Source organism: Phodopus roborovskii, unplaced genomic scaffold, assembly GCF_943737965.1.
Source record: "Phodopus roborovskii unplaced genomic scaffold, PHOROB, whole genome shotgun sequence".
Taxonomy (NCBI): Eukaryota; Metazoa; Chordata; class Mammalia; order Rodentia; family Cricetidae; genus Phodopus; species Phodopus roborovskii.
In genome coordinates, this window is record NW_026126407.1 from 12260000 (window position 1) to 12277007 (window position 17008).

General features: G+C 51.2%; 1 protein-coding gene across 1 annotated transcript; it reads right to left on the reverse strand.

The window, feature by feature from the left end:
* Nucleotides 1-4795: 4795 nt before the first annotated feature.
* Alox12b (arachidonate 12-lipoxygenase, 12R type) lies at nt 4796-16795 on the reverse strand. The gene is made up of 15 exons (XM_051180297.1): nt 16410-16795; nt 15330-15534; nt 11871-11952; nt 11653-11745; nt 11425-11547; nt 11056-11159; nt 10595-10767; nt 9880-10023; nt 8362-8565; nt 8023-8109; nt 7615-7784; nt 7106-7227; nt 5619-5719; nt 5166-5336; nt 4796-5042 (listed from the first exon to the last, which is right to left on the reverse strand). Exons 1-15 carry the CDS (start codon nt 16554-16556, stop codon nt 4863-4865), a joined length of 2106 nt encoding a protein of 701 aa, XP_051036254.1. The 5' UTR covers nt 16557-16795; the 3' UTR covers nt 4796-4862.
* Between the last annotated feature and the right edge of the window lie 213 nt (nt 16796-17008).

A 17008-nucleotide genomic window follows, 5' to 3' on the forward strand; every position in this document is an offset into this window, starting at 1 on the left:
AAGAAAGGTACAATTGAGAAAACACTGACCTCTTATTTCTAAAGCCAAAGGGATTTCTGTGTCTGCTTAATATTAATTATGAGCTGTTTGGCCTGATAGCTCAGGCCTATTGTTAACTAGCTCTTACACCTAAATTAACCCATTTCTTTTTGTTTGTTTGTTTGTTTGTGTGTTTGGTTTGGTTTGGTTTTGATTTTTCGGGACAGGGTTTTCTCTGTGTAACTGTCCTGGCTGTAACTGTCCTGGAACTCCCCTTGTAGACCAGGCTGGCCTCAAACTCACTGAGATCTGCCTGCCTCTGCCTCCCAAGTGCCGGGATTAAAGGCATGGGCCACCATGCCTGGCAAATTAACCCATTTCTATTAGTTTATATTTTACCACGAGGCTCGTGGCTTGTTACCTCACATCTTATTTCCCCCGTGGCTGCTGGCATCTCCCTGACTCTCTGCTTGGATTTCCCACCTGGCTCCACTCTGCCTGGCTATTGACCAAATCGGCTTATTAACCAACGGTAACAAAACATATTCACAACATACAGAAAGACATCCCACATCACACATGCACATAAAATAAAATGAAAAAAAGGAGGTAGAGTCATTGGGAGGAGACTTACTTAGAGATGGGGCTGTGGAGGAGGAATTGCTAGTTCTAATTAGAGGTCAGGTGTGTGTTGGGAGGAACCACGCGTGCCTTAAAAGGATGAGTGAGTCAGGGTGAGGGTGGGTGGCTATGACTAAGGTCCTTTCCCTTCCCGCCCACTTTGCTTCTTCCCTGCTCCCCTCTACTCCCAGCTATGATTTGGAGTCAATGATTGACTTAAGCTTAAACTGCTTCGATAGAAGAGTGAACAGGGGCTTGCCAGTCCGCGGGGGAGGGGGAAGGGGGGGTAACAAAGCAGGAAGCCAGAGACCAGTGGAAATTCGGGGGAGGGGGGAGTCTGGGAAGGTAAGGAGTGGATACACGTCCTCTCACTCCCGTCTCCCCTGCGCCATCTGGCGGGGCAGCGCGCGACCCTGTGCCTAGCACGGCACAGGAGCTAACGCAGCCAGAATGGGCAAGGTGGCGAGAGTGCTGGTGAGCTGTTTGGGAGGTTTCTGGTCCCCAGAGCCCTCAGCCGGTTCTCCAGCCTCCCCAGCTTTCCAGAAACAAACCAACTCTCTTCTGGTTTTCCTGAGATCTGGCTAAGAACAGCACCCCAGACGTCGTGGCATACACCAGTTCAAGGACCAGGTCCTGAAGCCCTCCCTACCCGGCCAGGCACAGACTCTTCTCCATCTCTGCTCCTTACAGGTAGACTAAGTTCCTCCCTGCCCCCAAGCTGCTCCATGTCTGCATGTAGAAACCCTCAAGTAGAGAGACCCTGACCTGCACTATTCCAACACCTAAACTAAAGCTTGGCTTTAGTTTAGGTTTGTTCCCAACTAACTCTTATAACTTAAATTAACCCGTTTATATTAATCTATATTCTGGCTTGTTACTGTATGTCTGACCTCCTCTGTGTCTCGCTGACAACTCCTGGGCACCTCTGCTTCCTCCCAAAGTTCCTATCTCTCTCTGGAAGTCCCACCTATCTTCTCCTGCCCAGCTATTGGCCATTTGGCTCTTAATTAAACCAATTAGAAGGTGCCTTGGGCAGGTGAGGTAAAACAGAGAAATCTTCACATTGTACAAAAAGATTATTCCACAATGCAGCAGGAAGGTTAATTAACTTTCCTAAGGTTACAGAGCTAGTTGGGGAATAGATCATGTGGTTAGCTGAGTTGTACTTCAGTTTCTGTCTGATGCTTCCCTGTTCCATAATTCCAGCTCACTCTGATACCTAGCTTAGACAGCCCCATCTTCCCCCCGTCCAGGGACCCAGAAGACCTGGGTGCATCATTCAGAATTGCTGGTGCCTAAGATGGTCACTTACGTGTTGAACACAGTACTTGCAGAAGCTACCCACGTGCTACCCCACCTCCACAGGAAGGAGCCCTGTCTCATTGCCCAGAGCTGCAGAAGACTTGGGCTGCCTCCCTGACATCTGGCTCTGGCTCCTGGTGGCTTCTTCCTCCTTATTCTACTACACCTTCTACATCAGCATACAGGAAAGCTCTGAGACAAGCTGAGGGCTCTTTGGTCTTTACAGTCCATATCACTGGGATGGAAGGACTCCTTGAGGACAGTCACCATAAGGCTGGCGGTCTCTGCTGGTCCTACCAGCTGTCCGATCCAGAGGTCCACGATTTCTCCCACTACTACCACCAAAACTGTTTGCTGCATATCAGAGCCATCGCAGAAGGGTGAAGCTCCCCTGTGGCCTAAGGACTCTGAGTGGCTCACGCTGTGCCACACCAATTTGAATTATTTATCGCTTCCCCATGAACTCGCCTCTAGATTCTCACCTTTTATTTCCCAGCTGTGGGACCTTGGGAAAGTTTCTCTGTGTCTATTTCCTCCTGGGACAATGTAGGAAATCTCAGTGCCTGTCTCATAAATTGCTGTCAAGACTAACTACAGAGCTAATCAGGCACAGGTGAGGCCGACATGTTTGCTGAGCCATCTCTCTTGCCCCTCCAGTTTTTTGTTTATTTACGTTTTTGTTTTTATCACATGGACGAATGAGCCCTAAAATCTTCTTCACAGTCTTCCTCTGCTTCAATGTTGATAAGTCATTTGACAAAAAAAGTAAAATAAAATAAACCCTGCCGGCCGATCAAGCAGGTCATCAGGGCCCTGAGTGTGCACAGCCTCCAGATCTCACTCCACGGAAGTGGCTGCTTCCCCTCCTTGGCTTCCCTTCCTCCTTTTGGAGCAGCTACTTCCAGCCCTCTTCTCTGGGCAGCAGCAATGCCTTTTAACTGTCAGCATGTTCTCCTAAGCCCCAGGCTTTGTGGGAGAATAGTACTGTCTATGTCAGCAACAGCACAGTGGGGAGGGACTCAGAGCTCCAGCCCTGGCCAGGGTTTTTTTTTTGTTTGTTTGTTTGTTTGTTTTTTAGATTTATTGTATTTTATATGTATGTTTTGCTTATATATGTCTGTGCACCTCATGTGTGCCTAGTGCCTGTGGAGGTCAGAAAGTGGCATCAAATCTCCTGGTATTGGAGTTCGGGATAATTATGAATCACTGTGGGTGCTTAACTGTTGAGTCATCTCTCCATCCGGAGGAGGCTCTTCTATGAGGCCTTTCTGAGTCATGAACTTAAGTGAGGCATCCATGTCTGGCCAGCCCCCCTGTTGTGTGACAAATTTTCCTGGAGAGATGCAACACACAGACACAGACATCACACACACACACACACACACACACACACACACACACACACACACACAAAGCACACAGAAAGGAAGCCCACGACAGACCAAAGAACAGATACCATCGAAGTCCAAGTCCAACTTGGTAAACCAATGGATTTTATTGGGTTACTTACTGGAGTGTGGGTGAAGAATTACTGACAGGAGCAGAAATGACTCAAAGACCACTTCATCACTAAAGCCCACCCCAGCGCAGTGACAGGTCATAAAAGCTGGGAGCCTGGAACACACTGCACAGCCCTCAGGTAGCTCAAATGGTTGGAGAGTGCCTTTTCCACTAAGCTTTGTTGGTCTCTGCTTCTTCCACATGGCTGGGGCCAGGAAGACTTCCCAGGCTTGGCTTCTTGGAGAATGACTAGCAGGCGACTTTACTTTTTATGTGCTCTTGGGGCTGGGGGGAGAAGGGTCCAGATGATCTCTGGTCAGTTCCAGGAACTTCCTGAGGCATTTTGAGTTGTTGCTTTCTGTCCTAATGAGTTTCTCTGATGTGGAATGTTTCAGCAGTCTTGGAGGGCACTGCTATAACCCCATGGATTCTATTTCCCCAGGACAGCAGCCTCTCCTTAGGCCTCAGCTGGGTTCTCTCCCCCCCCCCCTACTGCTTTCTATGAACTCAGCTGTGCCGGCCACATCTGATCCTACTTGGTCATATTTACTTGTTCAGTGGCCACATGAATCAGTATCACACCTAGCGTGGCAAACAGCATCACAGGAGGAGGGGACTGAGCACAAGGACCAGTGGATCCGTGCTGACTACCGTTGGGGGGTCAGTTTGACTTCAGTTCCTGGATGCCCAATATCCCTACCCGTGCAGCTACGCCGACCCACCACCAAAAATCAGGCAGACTTGGAAGCTTTACTTCCTGAGGTCGATGCCGTGCACCATGAACTTGTACTCTAATGAGGCATCATCAGTGAAGGGGACGCGTAGCCCAAGGTGGAGATGGGAGGGAGTCTTGGGACAACAGAGAAGACACCATGGGGACTGTAGTTTATTGAAGAATGCCCATGGCAGGGTGGGACCTTTGGAGTGACTGAAGGGAGCTTGTGGGCGTGACTTAGGGTAATATGGATTCCTAGTAGGTGGAACTGAGTCTCGGATCTGAGTTTTGATAGGCGTGGCTTGAGGCAGTTCAGGTTTCTGGTTGGCTGGTGGTCTGTTGTCCATATTGGCTTATGTTTCAAGCTGAAGTTATCTTGGGGCCTGGCTCCCCTGGGCAGGGATTGGATAACTAAGTCTCTGTAACAGGCCGCTTCGGAGGGACCCGACTGTGAGCTAAAAGGTGGGGTTCAGGTCCCAGCGCTTTCCCTCCTCTCCACCTTGAGCAGTGCCCGGACCCCTACCCAGATAAGCACTTCACTGAGGACCCTCCATGGCAGAAGCGCCCTGGCTTGCATCTCTAGGGCTGCTTGGATGGCAAAGAACAATATGGCTGTGCATGTGTTCACCCCAGACCACAGCCAGCTGCCCAGGAAACCACCAGACACTTACACCAGGACAGTGTTTGAAGTGATTTTATTGGAAAACAGGAGGCGGTGTGTGGAAAGGTAGGGCAGAAGCGTGAACTAGATGGATATGCTGTTCTCAATCAGCACCGGGTCCAGGTAGTAGTACGGGATGGTGAGGCACTTATTGCGCTGGCGGATGTTGTGAGAGATCTGGGCGAGGTTCTGACGGAAAGCCTCAATACTCCTCCTTGGAGCCTCCTCCACAAAATGGATGTCTGGGAAGTGGCCAAGTGGCCGCTGCAGGACAAAGCCAAGCCATCCTACCCAATCCTTTCTGCAGCCTCCCACTTCCTACCCCCTGTCCCTGATAACCTCCAGCCGTCCTCACCAACCCCTGCCCAAGCTCCAGAGCCCCCGCACCCTGTCATCAGGCTCCCGGCAGAGAGTCCAGAGCACTAGGAGCACAATGCATGTGGTCTTCACGTCCGGCAAAGTGTCCATGTAGGTCTGCAGAGTAGTCAACCCCTTGGCCTGCATCGGTGGGTTCCGCATGGATGATGGGAAGTTGGGCATCCAAGAGGTGAACTCTAGCTGGAGTGGAGTAGAGGAGGTGTTCTGGGTGAGAAAACACCCAGTTCCCACCAACCAGGCCTGGGCACCCGATTGACTTCACCCCTGCCCCAGAAGACCCTGGTTTGAATCTGTGGAGCCAGTATCACTATTGGGCCTGCAAGTGGGTGGGGCAAAGAAATCAAGCAAGAGTTACGGTTGACACTGAGATGAAGAGGGACTCAGTTAAGACAAGCTGGGGCTGGGCCAGATTGGAACACACTGTTTAGGAGGACTGGGGCTGAGGCTGGTGAGCACAGGTACCTGGCCTGTGTTGACAGCAGCATGCCTGGCAGAGCAGGTGTACATGACCATGGTGACATATTCGATCAGCTCAGGTACAGTTCGCAAGCAGGTGGGAAAGCCTGAAACAGACCGTGCCATGTTAGTCCCCGACTAGGCCTGGCACCAGCAGAGGGCGCCTCTGCTCCCATCTCACCCTTTCTTGTCAGTGGCCAAGCGGCTGCCCAGGTTCCCCTCATTCAACCTGCTCTGCCCTCATGTGGCCAAAAACCTTCTTCCCCAATCCAGCCCTTATCCTAATTAACTCCGTCACCACCCTCCTGGATACCAAAGCATCACCCTAAACTGTGGGGCCCCTCTGCGAGGGCTGATGTTCTGACTCGTAAGTCTGATCTTTTTGCAGACCTCTGAGTGAGCCCTGACACTCAGGGTAGTCCCAAACTCCTCAACCAGGGTGTGTGGCTTGGTGTCTGCCGCCAGGAGTCTGCTGGCCTCTACCCTCAGCCCCAGCAGCAGGACACATTCTCTAGGCCACCTCTGGCATTTGGGCTCACACTCAGCGGCCCAGTCCCCACGTGCCCCTCCGTAGGCAAAGGACACATGCTGACCTCATCGCACAGAGCTCTTATTAAATGTCACCCAAGACTCCCAGTCTTAGCCAGACCATGACTTGCAGCCTCTCTGCCTGCACCATGAACCTGCTACTCCAAACTGGATGAACTGCCTCCTCGGGCAACTCCAGGTGCTTCATTTCTGCCTCAGGCTCCCCCAAACTTCTCTGGTTCTTCCATAGCCGAAATGCCTGTTCACCACTGTGTCCCCTCCAGCCAGTCCATGAACAACATGAAGGTGACGCTGGTGCCTATCTTGTTCCCCTTTGCACCACAATAGCCAGCAGCTGTGCATCATAGCTGAGTGTACCTTAGTGTTATGACCTCATGATGCTTTCCACCCATCTCCTGGAACCTGCCCCCCCCCACACACACACATCCTAGCCCTCAACTACCATACACTGTCCTTTCTCAGTGAATGTCACCACCCATCTCCAGGTCCACAAACACTTGTTTCTAGGAAGAAACTTGGACCCTTCCAGCTCTCAGCAGAGACAAGGTGCCCCCCAAACCCCAGCTGCTGCCCCATGGCCCAGGACAAGGACCTGTGAAGATCCTAAGACAGACAATGTTCAGGCCTTCTTCAGCCTATGGGGAGATGGGTACAAACCAGGAAGGTCCTGAGGGAAATGCCTGGAGATGTGCCCAGAGCCCCAGGGCCCTCTGGGGGACATGCCTGGAGATGTCCCCAGAGCCCCAGGGCCCTCTGGGGGATATGCCTGGAGATGTCCCCAGAGCCCCAGGGCCCTCTGGGGGACATGCCTGGAGATGTGCCCTGAGCCCCAGGGCCCTCTGGGGGACATGCCTGGAGATGACCCCAGAGCTCCAGGACCCTCTGAGGAACATACCTGGAGATGTGTCCTGAGCCCAGGCCCCTCTGGGCTCCCACATCCATACCTGAGCTCTCTCTCTCCAAGAGGCACTCCTTGAATATCTCCTGCACCCAGCACTGCAATTCCGGGTCACCCTCCACGGCTGCGTCATTCGGGTAATAGTAAGTGATGATCTCTGTCACATACCTACACAGGAGATGCAGCCTCAGTTTAGCGTTTCTCCCACATCCCCAGGTCGCGCTGGCTTTGGATGGCCTCAGAGCCACCCCAGGCCTGTAGTAGGCAAGGCCTGTGGGGATCATGGACAAGACCAGAAACTACTTAGACTTTTTGTAATGTGTAGACAAAGTTACTCTTTCTTTCCCAGAAAGAGCCAAGGGAGGACCTCAAGCAGCTCAGAGCCCAGAGCTAGGCTGGAGGCTGGAGCAAGGATGATCTGGTCCATCAAACAGGCATCAGATATATTATCAACCTCAAACCCCAAGTAACACCAAGCCCCAGTTCTTCCAACATCCCTCCAACACCCTCCAACATCCCAGGTGTCGGTGTCTGTCCACCTGAGTACCACCTCACCTCTCCATCGCATACCACACCGCCAAGCTGTCATCACGGAAATAATATCCAGGCAGGTCCTGGACCCCACGCTCCACAAAGTCATTGGGGATGCAGAGGCTTTTGTAGGTGAGCTCAGACAGAGCCCGAACCATTACCTGTGCAAAACCCTCTAGGCCCAGGGACATGGCCTTGAGGAGAAAAACAGCATGAGCCTCCCTCAGCCTGCTCACCCTGGGCCAAGCCTGCCCAAGTTCCAGGGACCTTTACATTCCAAGCCCTGTCTCCATATCCCACATAGCATCCTTTTAAACACCACCCCTTACCCCACCCCCAGAATCTTAAATAAGTGGAAGCTCTATTTTAAGACTAATTGCAAAGGTCAGAGGAAAGCAAGTGTCTTGTTGGAGTTAGGGGCAAGAGTCTTACCCTGGCAGAGAGGCCCCCCTTGTTGAGAAGGAGGGCCCGCCCAATGCTATTGATCTGGACGTTGTATCGGGTATGAGGAATGAGGAGCTGGGCAGGAAGACAAGGAGGACAATGAGGAGAGCTAAAGTTTCTCCCAGGAACCTCAACACCCCTACTGCTGCACCATCACACACACACACAAACACACACACACACACACACACACACACTTACACTTTGGGAAGTCCCCACTACCAGCCCTCTCTGGGGATCCCCAGATGCCTCCCAGGGCTCACTACTCCCTACTCACAAAGCAGACCCAGAAGTTTTTCAAAGCCCCCTTTATCCCAAAGCCTGTACCTTGTACAGGGGGTGGCACATGGGCAGGTTCCTCAGCAGGGCCAGGCAGAAAGCTTCCCCAATGAGGTGGCTCTCCAGCAAGTGTGCAATGGCCTCATGGCTGTAGAACTCAGCATAGCGTACCCATGTCTTAGCCAATAGCCAGTCCCATTCGGAATCATTGGGCAGGAAGATGGGACAGTCAGGCCCAGGAGTCTGGCTGAGCTAGAGTGGAGAAGGAGAAGGGTTAGTTAGGGCAGAAACCTCCGCTGGAAGAGGCAGAAGAGTTCTGTACTCTGGCCCCTCTGCCTTTTGACTGTCCCATTGCCTCTCTTTCCCCACGTTTGCTCTTGTGTACCCTGTGCCTGATACATCTTCCTGGACCTGTCTCTGACCAGCAACTCCCACTTTCTCTAAGAAAGCAGACAGATCTCTGAGTTAGAGTTGAGCACGGTCTACAGAGCAAGTGCCAGGACAGCCAGAGCTACACAGACAACCCCTGTCTCAAAAACCAAAAGAAGGAGCAGCAGCAGCAGCAGTTCCGGCCATCGAACCCTGATAGCACACACCCTGAGTTCCAGTACTCTGGAGGCAGAGGCAGATGCATCTCGGTGAGATCCAAGCCAGCCTAATGTGCACACTGAATTCGAGGCCAGACAGGACTAGACAGTAAACTCCTGGCTGGAGGAGGAGGGGAGGGAAAGAAGGGCAGGTGGGGGGGGAGAGGAGGAGGAAAGGAGAAAAGGAGGGGGTAGGGAGGCAGCAACAGCAGCAGGGGTGGAGTGGGACCTGGCTCAGAAACTCCCTCTTCTGATAATCCTACCACAATCTTCATAGCATGCATGTCAGGTACTGTAAGAGATCAAGGGTACCCACTCCCTGGGCTTGGGAGGCAGGGAGAGCTCTCGTTGAACTCTAGCCTGCATTGTTCCAGTTATGAGCCAGATCCAGGGCTTGGCTGATACCTCCAAGAAGAACCTTTCTTCTAATGTTTAATGACCCTTGTGAGGATCTATGAGGAAGGAACTCCTCAGCTTCTTCTCCTGCCAGACCAGAGGACTGGGAAGCTGCTGAGTGCAACTCTCCCAGTATTTCAGCAGAGGTTGTTCAAGTAAGTGACACCAACCACCTGGCCCACGGACATCTGTCATCCAAGGGCACATACTCACAGCATGCCCGTTTTGCACCCAGGACTCACAAGTGAGAGCACCACAGGGGCCCAGATTCATATACAGGCACAACATATAATGGCAACACCCATGTGTGCACATGTAAGGAGATGGCTTCTTCTCATCCCAGGCTCCACATGACCACATGTGGGTAGGCTGTGCTCACACATGGGAATATTCTCAGATGCATACACAGGGCTGTATGCAGGACTTTACACATGCATACACACTGATATGGACATATCCTTCCCCACACATGCACTAGTGCACAGACTTACACAATTGTCAACACAGAGAGGGACATTTATGCACATGCCATCAGCCCTGGCCACACACGCACAGTAGCCCCACTCTCACCTCCCCTTAGTACCTGAATGGCAATGGGCATCATGTTGCCATCAGGACCAAAGTGCAGCAAGCAGATAGGGGCACAGTGGTGCTGCTTATGACCATTCAGCTCCACAGTCGGGATGCCCTCCAGGATGCGGTAGTCTGCCAGGTAAATGTTCCCCTTCTGGATAGGAATCACAATGGGAAAGCAGTTACTTACCAAGATAGGGTACCTACAACCGAGGCCTTAGGTGCAGAATGTACTGACCCCAAGGCTCAGTGGATGGGGATAGGGAAGTGGAGGGTGTTAGTATTCAGACATTTGTCCTGGCCTGCCCTGGGGTTCTGACAGGATATGTCCTCAGCTGCAGCCACTAAGAGCACCACCTGTGCACGATCACTACTTTCCCTTTTAAAAGGGCCTGCCCACCTCCCATCTTTCTTTCTCTCTCTGCTTCTCTGCCTGTCTCTCTCTCCTTTTCCCCCTCCCTCTGCCCCCTCTTCTTTTCTCCCACCCCTGCCCCAAGGTCAGTCTCCTCTCTTCCCACCCCTCTTTTCCCACTCACTTTCCCCAATTAAAAAAACCCTCCACCCAAGCTCTGCCACATGGCATCTTTCTCTCGAATGCTGCTTTTTAAAATTACAGGGTGGGGGACGGGAGGGTGTACTGGCATGGGTGAGACTCAATGGAGAGGCATAGAGCTGCCACGAAGAAGCCAGGGACAACGCCCAGGGTAAGCCAGAGAGGGCCTCACCTCCAGCTCTGCTTGTAGGCATGTTCCCTCACCCAGGAATGGGGCCACCATTTCATCTGTAACTGGGAATTTTTCTGGGATCTGTGTACATCTTCGGATCAGGCCTGGGTTGAGGCCGTTGAGGTATTGGTATCCAAAGAAGCTGTCTTCCATCCAGTGCTCAGCCACGTACTCTGGGGGATAGCACAGGGATGTCACAGTGAAATCCAGTGCCCTCGTAGGGACAGAGACATAAGAAAGGTAACAGTGGACATCAAGATGGTCCTGGCTTTGCACTGAATGCCCAGAGGAACACGAGGTGCCGTCTTTAAAGAAACCTCCCAAAGGGCACGCCCACCTGATTCTCAAATGACCCTTCAGTTGCTCCCACTTGAACCCACTGACCCCATGAGATGAGGCTGCCTCTTGCCCCAGAGACCACCTGGCTGCCTCATATTCTATCAGGATGTTCCGTCCCATACCAGAGACAACAGTCTTGGTAGCAGGGAAGATATTCCTAATGTCCTTTAGTCTCCTCCAGGAACGTTTTCGATCCACCAGGCCACGCAGTTTGAAGGCCAGTGCCCTGGAGAGTGAAATGCAGGGAGTAGCATGTCAAAGGGGTGCTAGGCACATAAGAAAAATGATAGGACCACCTACTCACTGGAATCCCTGGTCCCAGAGTCTCTAGCTCCCATGTCTTGGGGCCTTTTTTCTCTAGGTCCGTGAGTGTCCGCTTTTCCACTGTTTTCCCGAATTCCCCAGTCTTTCTGACCTGAGGCCACTCTGAAGGTGGGTAGATGGGGAGGGCGGGGCGGTCTCTGCAGATGCCCTCACTCTTGCACACTCACATGGGGCCTAGGCGATAGAAGAAGGATGCTGTCTTCACGAAGGAGAAACGAAGATTTGAGTTTAAGAACCTGGTGGCCTTAATGTTGATAAGAATTGGGAATCCTGGAATGTAACCATTCCATCTGTGGAAAAAGAGCAGGGCTTGAGTATGGAACTGGCTGTCCAAGGGAAAGGGAGGGACAGAATGGTCTTGTGGAAGGCAGGCTAGGCCAGCTTCTGGTCCTTACTCGGGCCGGTTGGGGTTGCGGCACCGTCGGGCAGGAGGGTGATAACTGGGAATGTCCACATAGTTGGGAAGGCCAGGAACGAAGACCCTCCAGCTGCAAAGAGAAACCAAGCTCATAGGCCCTGACACCCAGGCATTACTCCAGACAGGGCACAGCTGTCCAGACCTACCACCAAGCACTGGACCTCCCATGGCACCCCTCCCCCCAACCCTGCTCACTGGTAGAAGTCCTTCTTGGCTCTGATCTCTTCTTGCCTGTGTTCCAAAAGGATGGGGAGTGTATCATCTCCTGTTGTCTTTCCTGTAGTGAGACCAGGGAGGAGGATCGAGGCAGTCCCTCTCCCCTGACCACCCCTGCTGGCTTTTAAGAGAAGGCATCCATCCCCAGATCAGCTCTCAGGAGGGGAGCTAAGGATAGGGAAGGCCCCCTTTTGGAGAAAGGCTTTGTCTCCCTGCTAAAATCTCCCCCAAACTCCTGCTCTACCCTTCAAGTTCTCTATGAAGTCCCTCTTTTAGACCCACAGAAGTCATGGTAACCAATAGTTCTGAAGAGTTCCATAGCAAGGCACTTTCTAGCACACTGTGTTTATATTAATAATTTAAGATACACAAGAACAGTCTAATGAAATAACCCCGTTCCACAAGTCCAAATTACAAAAAGTCTGTAGAAATCAAGTTTGTTTCACAAAAAGCTCATTGGTTGGGACCTAAATTTACCTGAAGCTACACATAGGATTTGTTTGTGACAGGATTTCCATATGTATTTTAGGCTGGTCTTGAACCCAAGATCCCCTTGCCTCAGCCTTTCAAGTGCTGGAGTTGGCGGCATGCACCACTATACTTGGCTATATATAGTCTTTATTTAACTCCCCTGGCATATTGCTTTGATTAGAAATATTAGTATGTGTGATTAGTGATAGACATTTCACATGCCATACATGTGTATGTATGTGTGTGCATGTGTTTGACACATTTCTAGTCTAAAAATGTTTCCAAATCTAAAGCTTCTTGTATGCCAATAGAATGCCACAAGTGGAAAATTCCATACCCTAGCCTCACGTCATAGTAAAAAATGCAGGTACACTAAAATATTGTATAAATACCTTCAGCCTGAGTGTAAAAGGTATAAGTAAAACACAAAGAAATTTGATGTTTAAACTTGTCTCATCCCTGAGATAGCTCATGTATATGCAAGTGTGTGTGTGTGTATGTGTGTGTGTGTGTGTGTGTGTGTGTGTGTGTGTGTGTATGCACCTGAGACTGAAGAGATAGCTCAGTAGTTAAGAGCACTTGCTATTCCTGTAGAGGACCCAGGTTTGGTTGCCAGCACCCATAGGATACTGGCCCTCTTAGGCACCAAGTATGCATGTGGTGCACACACTTTACATGCAAGAAAGGCATTCATGTACATAAAACAAAAATAAATATTTTAAAGAAAAATATGTATCTGTATACTGTATATATGTACATATACACACATATATGCATGTAACTTCTAAAGAAAATCTAAATTTCAAAATACTTCTGGTTCTAAAAATTTCAACTAGAAACTGTCTTGTCATGCCTATTTTCAGGGGGGAAACAGTATTACTGGGGAAAAGCAGCTAGCTGTGATTCGGTCCAAGGCCTCCTTTACCCCCCACCTAGTAACAACCTTGTAGGTTAAGCCTTTTTGTAGTTCCTTTTAGGTGTGATGTCACCAGATTCTCATGTCACTGCTATGAATTAGGTTCTGTTGTTCATTCATTTTACAGACGAAGGCACCAAAATTTAAGTCTATAGAAATGTACCTAGATGTCCAAAAAATACATGACTGAGATGGGGATGGCAATCCAGACACAACTCTCCCCAGCTTCCTGACTGGCTGCCCCAGGCTGGCATGGGCCTATCACTACAACCCCATCGTTTCTCTCAGGGCCCTCATCTTGCTATACTCTCTTCTTTCCATAAGCCTCAGCTCCTCCTGTGCACTCTGGGAATGGTCCCCTGCAGTTATGCAACCCAGATCCCCAACTTGGCTCCATCTCTGCAGGGCGGAAGCCTAACTCCTTCGAGGGCCCAGCAGATGACTCAAGTCTCCCTGCCCTGGTGTTGCATGGCAGCCACCCCACCCAACCCCATTCTTGCCCAGCCAGCTAGTGTGGCCTGCCTGTCCCCTGCCCATCCCCTTCCATGCCACAAAGACCTATCACCATGGGAAGGTACTCTGCGTCCCCAGTCTCTCATGACGACATCCTCACCATCCCCTAGAACCACCTCCCCAGCCTCAGCCTCTCCTTTCCCCTTGGCTTAGGTCCCATTGCCTCCTCCAACGAGAACATTCTAGCACAGGAAAATGAATGGGTAATCTTCTGCAGAAAGGATGGGGCTCTAGATACTATCATCCTCAGTTATGCCCCTTCCCAATTTGAGAGAAGCCTGCAGAAGCTCAAGGGGTACAGCCACAGGTATAAGAGAAAATGTATTTCATGTTGCCATGCTACAACCACACTTAGGAAGCTCACTCCAGTGACTAGATGAAGGCTCATGGCAAAGGTAGATGTGTGCCGCTAAGGCATCCAGGGCATTGGGGATAGCAACAAATCCTGTTAAAAAACTAAGGTGTGCCACTGGGGTAGCAGAGTCCCCTGGAGCAGCATAATGGCCTGTATGTATGTATGTATTATGTATGTGTATATATATATATATATGTGTGTGTGTGTGTGTGTATATATATATATATATATATATATATATATATATATATATACACACACACACACACACATATAGAGAGAGAGGGGGGTAAGAAATTAATAGCACTTTTAATCCAGCTAGAGCAATGGAGCATCATATATACATGCTAGGAAACCACTAAGATTATAGTATAGCAGGCCTGCCATACATAAGGCCCCAAGTTCAAATCTCTAGCACCACAAAAGGAAAGGAAATCAGGTCACTGAGATTGGTTGCATGGGTACGGGCCCTTTCTGCCAAGTCAGATAACTGAGTTTGATCATCAGGATTCACATGGTAGAGAAAGACAACCAGCTCACACAAACTGTCCTTTGACCTCCACTGTCACACACAAAATAAGAAGAAAAAAATCAAGACTATACACAAGGCTGGGCGCGGTGGGGCATGCCTTTAATCCCAGCACTCCGTAGGCAGAGGCAGAGGCAGGAGGGTCCCTGAGATCTTTGGTCCACATAGTGAACTCCAGGCAGGGCAGCCAAGACTACAGAGACCCTTTCTCAAACAATTAAACAATCAGACCATATACAACACCTCGGTGACCTGGAGAGCTAAGAAACTAGTAAGACTTTTTAAGTAGAGAGCACAGATCTGGCTGCCACGACGGAGCATCATCCCATTGTAAAAGCAGAACCCTGTTACAGAGGCCTTTGTAGCATGCCAGAGATCCACTAGGAGTCCAGGAGAGTGGAGCATGAAGGGGAAGAGTGATCTAGGGATGTTCTCTGCTGCATGATGCTAGAGTGGTCCCTGGACCCCTTGCGCTTGGTCCCTCCAGGGTGCAGCCCCAAGCTGGGCCCAGAGCAGTGACTGGGGATGACTATGACAGAGATCCCTGGAGTTCCCAGTGCCTGACTGGCTTGATAGGATCCTAGACAAGCTAGCATAGCTGGGCTAGAGTGAGGAAACACATTGCATAGGGTACCGGGGTTGGTGCTGGCTCACCTGTGGCCTCCCGGAGAGCCAGGGTCTCATAGCCATCCATCCACTGGTAAGCTGGGAAGTGGTAGACACGGCAGTTGGGAGCACAGATCTGCACATAGTTGCAGTACCAGGGGTCCTTGGGTAAGAAGGAATGGGGCTCCTTGTGCAGACGGATGATGATAAGTTCCCCCAGATCCTCCTGGCACTGCACTGTGTACTCATCCACCTGCACAAAACGTGGGGGTTGAGTGAGGCTTACCCTTTACCCTGGCCCTGCTCAAGTTAGTGACACTCACCTCCTAGACTGAAGAGTGCACAGAGCTAAGATGAAGAGAGGGCATAGCGGTGAACCCTCTAACTTGACTGCCCTCTGCTGGGCCTATCTACCCAAGGCAAGGAAGGAGCCCAACCTTATCCCTCCTTCCCAGTTCCTGAGGTCCTGACTTCTACCCCATCCCCAGCCACTTGAGATTGCAGGAGCCATTTAGCATCTCAGGAGCTGATAGACAAAGGAGTCAAAGGCCAGGCCTTCCTAGCATCCTTCAGTTTTGGAGTGGAAAAAAGGTTTCCCCCAGGCCCTTCTCCCACTTATCGAGGAAGAATTGGGAATTCAGAAGTGGCTACACAGATGGAGGAGACTTTTCAGGTCACATAGGAGCAGGTGCCTATCAAAATCAATAAAAGTGGCTTCCATCAGGGCAAAGCAGGTCCCCACTGGCCAGGCTGGTTGGATGCCACTTGAAGTCACTGAGAATCCAATGCAAATGCAAGCCAGTTGTGATGCAACTTGGCTGAGAAAGAGTAAGGATGAGAGAGAGGTGATCAAAAGGGGTGAGGATGAAAGGGTCCTCAGGAGTGGAAGAAAGCTGAGATGGCTATGCTCAGAGATCAGAGAGAGGAGGGAGAGCAAGAGCAAGGGAAAGGAGAGAGACAGGGAAGTCAAGGAAACAGGAGGGAAGGATAAGAGAAGAGGGAGCAGAGGAGAGCATGGATGTGTAGGGGGAAAGGTAGGGAGCCACTTGGGAGTCCACAGCCACTCTCCACTACCCTGGCCCTCCCTCCCGGATTCCTCCATCCATCCTGAGTGACACACACACTTACCGCCCCAGTGGCAAAGTCTCTCCCAAAGTGGTTCAACAGCTGCTTATGGCTCTCTCCTTGGGTTCCCACGATGGTCAGTGAGATGGAATCCAGTGTCCCCGAAAAGAAGTCAGTGCCCGTGGCCACCTTGACTTTGTAGGTGGCCATAGCCGCTCTTCAGGAGGCAAGAGAGGGCTCAATCCAGGACACTATGGCTAGGGACACACAGTTGGAAACAACGAAGTCAAGGGAAGCCAGGCAGAGAAGAGTTGACTGGGTCAAACCCCGCGATGGAACAGTCAGCGGGAACCACTGCCCGGAGGATGCCTCAGGAGCTGCGAGCAGCTGCTGCCCTTGGCGGGCGGGATGTGAGCCGAACAGGTGGGGCGGGGCCGGGCCAGTGGCTGGTGAGCAGGCGTCTGAGCTGGAACCCTATAGGAGCTGATGGGGAGGAACCGTAGGCAGGGCGCTGGGTCTGATCTGCCTCTGAGAGGGCGGATGGGAGATGCAGCCCCAGAAGCAGCCTTCAGGGTGTGGGAGCTGTCCAGGTTGAGCCAGGGCCCCAGGGAAGTTGGGGGAGGGGGCGGGGCAGGGACTTCAGATCTTTATCAAACTAATAA